This window comes from Xiphias gladius, chromosome 17, assembly GCF_016859285.1.
Source record: "Xiphias gladius isolate SHS-SW01 ecotype Sanya breed wild chromosome 17, ASM1685928v1, whole genome shotgun sequence".
In the NCBI taxonomy this organism is placed as follows: Eukaryota; Metazoa; Chordata; class Actinopteri; order Istiophoriformes; family Xiphiidae; genus Xiphias; species Xiphias gladius.
Genome location: NC_053416.1, coordinates 11,125,566 through 11,133,961, shown reverse-complemented (window position 1 = coordinate 11,133,961; position 8,396 = coordinate 11,125,566). Strand labels below are relative to the sequence as shown.

Genomic DNA, 8,396 nt, shown 5'->3' with positions numbered 1-8,396 from the left:
TGTTAATTATTTTACTTTCCTTTTAAGATGTTACACTCTTTGTTTGTCCCTCACAAACGGGACCAAAAAAATAAAAGGAACCACATTTAGGCTTTGCAGAATATTAACATGAAAATATGTAACTTTAAAGGAGACATTACAACGAAAGACTTGACTGAAATACTTTTTTTTTTTTTTCCATTTCTCCCAAGTTTTATTACAGTTAGGTTACTTAAATTAACAGTGATCTTGGTCCAGTCATGCAGAGGTTCACTTTTCTTATGGACTGCAGTTTTTTCACTTGCACACAAAAACACTGCTGACTCACCCACGTATTAAACTAGGGGGATGAGATTGAATTAGAGCACCACGCCTTACAAGTTTCATTTCCGCTGTGCTACTGTAAAATAATGTTATGTAAATGTTTTTTCACATAATTAATACAACACATAATTTACATAAGGAAAGGAATATCCCAGGAGTTGTTTTTTCCATATCTTTGCACTCTTTTAATGGTTTTTGTAAATATGGTATCATTCAAAACATTTCAACAGGTCAAGACTAATTCAACAGTTTTAAATTCAATGGAGAATCAAGATGAGTATTTTTCTGTTTGATTAAAAAACATTCGCCCTCTGTAGTGCTTTAGGTATACTTTCCTTTACAACATCTTCTTACCTGAAACATGACCCATATTTACCCTGTGATCCAGAGGTTATACGGTGACAGAGAGAGAAACAATGAAATACTAAAGAAACAAAGAGCCCACGTTTTAGCCTGAGATTGAAAAGAGACGACAACATGGTGTAATCCCTTTAGCTAGAGTTGCTGACAGGGGATAACCCTTTAAAAAAGGCCCTCTCTCCTATCCTGTCCCATCCCCTGCCTCGTGCTCTCTGCCCCCCACCCACCCCCCACACCCCCACCCCTCACTCCAGCCCCAGCCTCTCTTTCTCCATACACACCGACTGACTGACTGGCTGGACTGGTATTATGCCCCTATAGACACCAGCTCTCACAAACGCAGGAGAGCAGCACCAGCAGCACCTGACCAGCGCTGAGGAACTTCACTGACCCTTTAACCATCACCGCTCTCACCTCACTGAACCATAACAACAGGACGAGACTGGACTTTTACACAGTAAAAAGGTCAGTGGATTTTGATGTGGTGGCCTGATGGGATGCGGCCTGGGGCTTGGATGGCGGCGATGAAGTTCCCAGATCTCACTGTCATGGATGTGTGGTCTGTTGTAGGCCATGTTTTTTGTGGAGTGCAGTGGTGGTGCGCTGGTGCACGAGTGTTGAGTTGGATGGATAAGCTCTGGCTTGATGCGGAGCTGTTATGTTTTTACAATGCTTTGGACCATCACAGGCCCACATTAACTTCATGATAGCCTTTTGAATCATCGTTCCGTGATCATGGTTAAAATGGTAGCTATTAGTACTGATCTGTCAGGGAACAAGCGTGGGATGGTGTTAATAGACATCACTGGCTGCTGAGTTTCTCATCTCTGTGGTGTATCGGTTAGAATACACGGGTTTCTTGTACTTTATTTATTACAATATAACAACAAAACCATTTCAGTTAATTATACCTAATGTCCTATCAAACCTTGTCAGTACAACATCAGATATACAGATATGACCAATCTCAAAAGCAAATTAAGTGGACCACCAAACCATGAAATAAGAAAGCTTCTATTTGTTTGTAGTGAAGAACTAACTTGTAGAATTCCACAATTATATCGCATTCTCACACTAAGAAATAAACAATGAGACCGCAAATATATGTAAATGCCAAGTTATAATGAGAACTAGTATGTTTCAAGTTGCACGTGAGTCGGCCTCCTACAGGCACTGTCTGCTAAGCCTCGTGTAGCCATCTGGTCCAGCGGGTCATCTTAAATCACTCAACACTCAATCATCCTACATTTACAAAATACTTACATAGTAATTGACATAAAACATAAGCTCCTACACAGCCAGAGAGACAACTTTTATCCCAGACGTATCCATTGAACTCTCTGGAGTGAACCAGCAGAAAAACTAGAGGAACCAATATACCAGTCAACAGGCAAAAGAGCTGACTGGCCCCTGACTGGCTGTACATGTACAGTACATGCTGTTCAGTGAAAGTGAGAGGACTTCTGTGGCTGAATCTACGTGAACTGCGAGCCTTCTTAACAAAGCATGGGCTTTTTGACATGATGGCTTCCTATATCCTTCTTGTCAAATTTAAGTTCTGGATGAATATCTCTATAGAGTGTAGAAAGTTGGTTTTGTGAATGAAGACCATCTTTAGTAAGGGGATAGTAAATATGAATGAATGTTTTCTTGATTTATTATTGCGTCACCACAAGACACCACAAATTAATGTGAACCATATTGGGAATCTACTATATATTTTCAAACAATATTACAAAAAGTTAAAGAATTAATATTGTATAATATAATTAATATTGAGTGTTCTCATTTCTGAGGGCTGGAATGGAAATATATGGATCAATAAACTTATTTTTAAAACTCTTCCAGTGCCCTTCCAGTCCAAGACACAACCTCATAGGATTTAAAACTTTATCTCTATGACAACAGTTGGCTACATTGCTAAAATCTCGTAAAGAATTAATGTATGAATGAACTAACTGCTTTAAAATAAATCTTTGGTATAAAACTGTCTTTATAAGCTACTGAAAAGTCCCTGTAAATAGACTCATTACGAAATGGTTTGAAGCTACTGTCTACTGTGACACACTGACATGCAGCCATTGTTTGCACCCATTTTATCACCGCCCGAAAGTTACTAAAATTAACTCTTTCAGAATTACATTTTACAATTTTTAAAACACCTTACCACAGATGTTTAAAGATATTTAAAACTCAACATCCATCCAAAAAGTATTAAAATTCTTAAAATAACCAGGAAAACATTGGCACTAAATTGATGTGAAATTCCTTCATAAAGGCAAAGTCCAAAGATGGGTTAGCAAAGCATCCTATTTTAGTTGTGTATTAGGTGTTTTGCATGTACAAAAAACTAAAAAGTATAATAAACGTGTAAAATATTAAGTAAAAAATGTGTAGAGTAAATGTACTTTTTTGTTACCGTCCACCACAGAGGTAGATTGCAAAACCTCGGCTCATCCACCGCGGGACCAAGAACACAACCCAGCAGCCATATCATGATTGAGAGTGACAGAGAGCTGTCGGCCATGGTGCAGGAGCTATGGGACAACGATATCAACAGACTCCAACCTGGCAAAGACTACAGGATCTCTCTGCAGGTGCACCACACACACACACACACACACACACACACACACAAGCTTGAAGCTGCTCCCTGTATTCATCACGGCTTAAACCATCTTATCATTTGGAGTTGTTGCACACATGTTTGACCTTTGACCTCCTACCTGGCCCCCTAAACACATCTACAATTGATGTGCAGTCGGTTATCTGTAATCTAAAGGCCTCATGATTGAGATCGTTTACCATTTTATCACACGCAACTTCAATGAACAGCAACAACACTCATTTTAAGATATCAATATAATTCAAGTGAATACAATGTGTCTCTTCAGATACATTGGCCTCTTCACTGCTTTGTACACTGTGAATTTACCATGAAACCTGTTGGTTTTTTTTACTTGATAGCACAAAACTGAATGTGGGCGCTGCTTTACCTCTGCAAACAGAGCTGAAGCTTTTATCTCTCAGTCGCTATGTCTACACTTCCCCTCGTCAGTATGAAAAGAGAAAACTTAAGGCCAACTGTAAAGGTGAAGAACCTCTATGTGGCAGGAAACAATGGAGATTATGGGAAATGGGCTCTTAATCTAAACTGCCACCTCAGATTAGATGGCAGAACCAATTTAGGTTTTCAGGGGAGTATCTATGTGATTCCATATTTATAGTTTAACCGGTTTAGTTATTGTCATCATCAATACATCTATCTTGCGAAATTAGCCGTGATTGAGTGCTAAACTTCACCTGTTTGCACAAGTCAGATCTTAAAGTTTGAGTGGTTCTCTTCCTGCCGCAGGGCAAAGCTGGAGACAGCATGGCCGTCAACGACAACAATGATGGAGCAGGATATCCTCTTTTTACATTTGTCGACGAAAACATTTTCAAAAAGGAGACCTTTTTAGGTAAGTGCATGAGGGTAGAGGCATGTTTTTGGGGACTGCTACACAGAGTTGTTTTTTCACACAAGTTGCAAAATCACAACCAATTTGACTTTATTTTAGTCCAGGGTGAGCTGTCTTTCTTTGTGCCTCAATGTTCAGTGCTGTCCCCTTGTTTCTGTGGGATGAGGCAGCCCCCGACTGGATTTTTCTGGACGCTGCACTAGTCTGCCACTGCCTCTTACACAACTTGAACCGTCGACACGATCTCCTCTTACATTCTACTGCCCCATTTGCCATTTTGATACTGTCCTCCTCGTCCTCTCCCCTCAGAGAAAAGCCTTTTTATCGACTCATAATCTCCTTATGACGAACGGTGGCATGTTGCATAATCACAGAGCAAGCACAGTTCACTGCGCTGGATGCAGAAAGATGCTCCTGTACAACCACTGGCTTCTCATTCAAGCCTTCCTCTGCATGATAACTGCTGAGGCACACTTAATTCTGGTGATTCTTGTCACTGAGTTGTGTCGTGCAGCACGTTAGAGAAAGCAGCGCCCTAGTACAGAGCTCTATAGGGAACTGAGTTATGTAATAGTTGGTATTGAGAGTTCAGGCTGAGGCTGATGTCCCATTGAAAAAAAGAGGATTCCTCCCTCTGTGCTATTTTTGTACTTAGTTTGTAAATAGTCTCTAGCAACTTGCTTCGCTGTCTGTCACCTGGTTAAACAGCAGGTACATTTTTTTTTTTTTTACATTTCAAAAGAGTAGATTTATTTCATGTGTGAAAAGTGACGGTGAAAAAAATGTAAATGATGTAAATGTAAACTGCCGTCAGCTTACACACCATCGACGATGACCAATCAGGAAGATAGAGTCATGGAGAATTTTTTCATGCCAAATGTATCGGAGTAGACGCGCAGTCTCAGTTTTAAGACTTTTTCTGTCTATACCCCACTGAGCTTGAGGTTTCGATATTCAGCTTTGCTTCGCTGTCTTCATCATTGTTGTTTTATCCATGTTTCTAAGGTTGGACAGCACATAAACAAAATTACTTATATTTATGAAAAATTACTTACCCTTTTTTGTCCCGGACTGCACCAAATCACTTTTTGAAGAGTGTGTGTGTGTGTTTGTTTCTGCAGCCTTTATCTCACTGCTGGATAACTATGAGAGTGACACTGGCGAGCCAGAAATTGTAACCCCCGAGGAGGTGGCAGAGAACCACAAGTTCCTGGACTCCATCGTTCAGACTCCCACTATGAAGGTAGCTGTGGGGACTTCGGGGAATAAACCCTTCCCATCTTCACGTGCCTCATAAAGGCCCGTTTCTACTAAATAATTTATGAGAACTAATAAGGAGTTGCTCAGCTGTTTAAATATTCATATAATACGCTTAAACTCACTCTCACAATGACTAAATTATTACTTTTATTACTCATAACTATATTAGATTGGGTCTGGTCCAACTCCTGAATGGTTGGTTATACTCTAAATGTTCTAGATATTGTCCTGTAGGTGTAAGGCAGATATACCGTCTCATACACATCTGCTAGTGGCATCAGTGCCAAACAAGGAAAGCAACTGCAGAACAAGAATGCAGGGCCAAAACCAGTTGTGTCCCGAGGTTTGTAATGTAGACGATGGACAATAGTGATCCCAATTCAGGTCTGAAGACTCTGAGGTGTCTGATATGTAATATAATGCTAGACATCATTTTGTAAGAAATTCATGCTTGTTTGCAGATAGCCCATAAATACCTGGTAGAGAAGCACCTCTCTCCCGAGGATGAGACGCAATTCAAGGAGCAGCTGTACAGGATCTGGTTTGAACTTTATGCGAGGAGAGGATCCAGCAGGTGGGTGGGATCTGGCGCGGCACCTAAATGTAACTTCACCAGTGGAATCTGGTAACGGTAACTGTCTTGCTCTGGGAAACCGGCTCTGAGTGACACATCCAGTCAGCATCGCTGCGAGTGAAACATAGTCAGACTGAAGATGTTTCTTTGTAGCGTGTTCAGGGTGGAAGCAGACACACAACACCTTATTTTGTCCGAGAGGTGCATGACTTCGTAGAATCTGGTCATTTGAATCGATGCCGAGCTGCTGAATTAAGAGTTATAAGGGGGTAGGGGGGTGGGACATGAGCATGAGCAGTTGAAACGGTACTTCTTGAAAATGTGTTTCTGCATGTATAAACAAGTGAGCAAGATCCTTCAGGAAAAATTAAGGACAAAATGGCACGGGGAACGTACAGTACACCAGCATGACCGCGTATCAGCAAATGTGTTCGTGGCGTGACACTCTCCTCTCTGTCTCCCACCAGGCCAGACTCCTCAGGGTTCGAACACGTGTTTGTTGGAGAGACGAGAGGAGGGCGGACCGTCATTGGCTTTCACAACTGGATCCAGCTCTACTTACAAGAGAAGCTGGGACACATCGATTACAAAGGCTACAGCGTCAATGCAAATTCACCCAAGGTATACAGTTATTGTGTGTCTCTGGCGTTAACTAAGATGGACCAGGAATAGATATTCAGCACTGCTGTGTCTGCATTAGATTAGATAGATAGATAGAACTATATTTGACAAAACACTTACCTGTCTTCCATTTTTCTCATCCGCTCTATTCCCCCACGTTGACTTGCACTCTTTGTTATCTTGCTCTCATCATCGTTCTTTCACACCAATGAGAAACCTCCCATCCTGCTGCCGTCACGTTTGCTCCCTCACAAGCTTCTTCCTTTTTATTTTTTTTTAATTTTTGCCCGTTGGCCAGTTAAATCTTTAAGGTGCTCAGCTATCAGCTGAGTTGATCAGCGGGGCAGTCTTACCAAAATTTGCGGATCTCTTCAAATTTTGTCTAGTTCTATATGGAAGCCCATTTTCACCAGGAAGAGAAAATAGATGGAAAGTTATGAATGATAAAAAAGAAAAATATTTATCCTAAGTAAAAATTTTGACTTACTGAGTTAAAATGATGAGATAAAAAGTCAAAATGATCAGATACTAACTTAAAATGAGGAGATGAGTTATAGATTTTGACTTGTGAAGTAAGATTATGAGATAAAAAAAGTAAAAAGTGCGTGATACTAAGTCAAAAGTGTGAGACAACTCAAAGATTTTGACTTACTTAGTCAATATTGTGAGATAAAAGGCAAAATTATGTGATGGTAATTCAAAAGTTTGATTTACTAATTAATTACTATGAGATACTAAATTAAAATTAACAGGTCCTCAGTCAAAAGCTTGACTTAATAAGTTAAAATTCTGACTTACTTTCTCATAATTTTGACAAGAATTCTTTTTAAATTTTTTTTTTTTTACCTTATCTGACTTTTTTTTTTTCTTTTCCTGGCGAACATGGGTTTCCACACAACATGTCTGTGCTCAGGAAGTGTGTACCAGTATGTAAAACCCTGACAGGATGTCAGTGTCTAATTTCTCTAAATCTAATTTCTCGGCCCACTGTCACGTCCTGTTCGTACTGGTTTCAGATTTTCTTTCTCTTTGTTACGAGTGACAATGACTTTCTGACACTGTACACAGCACAGGCCTGGATCGGTCTCACATCTTTCTCCCTGCCTCCTCTCCTCACGCCGGCGAGACCAAGCCCGCAGCTGCTTTTGTCAAACAATCCTACTTCTCCCTCCCATCTCGCAGCATCCTCTCCTCCTCCCTTTCCTCACTTGCCATTTCTCTTCTCGCTCACTCCAGCCCGACGAGAACAAACACATCCTGGCGCTACAGTTCAGCTGGAAGAACGGTATAAAACCCAAGGGCAGCATCTTCATCGGCGTCAGTCCCGAGTTCGAGTTCGCCCTCTACACTCTCTGTTTTCTCACCTCGCCCAATGAGCGTGTCAAAGTCCAGTTCAGTTTCTACGATGTGGAGATTGTTTGCCACCACTACAACCAAAAGCACATAGGTACCACTTACCCTGTGCTCCTCAGGTACCAGAACCCTGAGTAACCTGAATAGAAATCAGTTTGAGATTTAAAACTTCTCCAACACCTAAGCTTGCACCCAAAGTGTAACAGGTATTGTTGTTGCCTTTTTATTTTAGATAAAGATACAATAAACCCTTACAAGACCTACTGGCATTTGTCTTTGTATTTTATTGCCCACTCTGAGTGCGTATTTCATCCAGTAATTAAAAAGGTGTGATGAGTCTGAAGACGGGCATTGATCTTGGTCAGTTTCAGTTCAGACTGGGTATCCTAGGGACAAACAATAAAATAGATCTAACCATAAAGTTTGTGCAGTTATTTACATCCCGTGTTTGTGTCTTCAAATTT

At 40.6% G+C, this 8,396-nt stretch overlaps 1 protein-coding gene across 1 annotated transcript; it reads left to right on the top strand.

The window, feature by feature from the left end:
* Positions 1-1,070: 1,070 nt before the first annotated feature.
* endou2 (endonuclease, polyU-specific 2) lies at positions 1,071-8,108 on the top strand. The gene is made up of 7 exons (XM_040150961.1): positions 1,071-1,128; positions 3,095-3,260; positions 4,019-4,124; positions 5,246-5,367; positions 5,846-5,958; positions 6,426-6,579; positions 7,816-8,108. The coding sequence occupies exons 2-7, from the start codon at positions 3,159-3,161 to the stop codon at positions 8,068-8,070; spliced, it is 852 nt and encodes a 283-aa protein (XP_040006895.1). The 5' UTR covers positions 1,071-1,128; positions 3,095-3,158; the 3' UTR covers positions 8,071-8,108.
* Positions 8,109-8,396: the final 288 nt, after the last annotated feature.

Coding starts and splice junctions, on each gene's coding strand:
- endou2 (XM_040150961.1), top strand. CDS start 3,159: ATGATTGAGAGTGACAGAGAGCTGTCGGCCATGGTGCAGGAGCTATGG. Junction 3,261..4,018: donor ACTACAGGATCTCTCTGCAG/GTGCACCACACA, acceptor TTCCTGCCGCAG/GGCAAAGCTGGAGACAGCAT. Junction 5,368..5,845: donor TTCAGACTCCCACTATGAAG/GTAGCTGTGGGG, acceptor GCTTGTTTGCAG/ATAGCCCATAAATACCTGGT.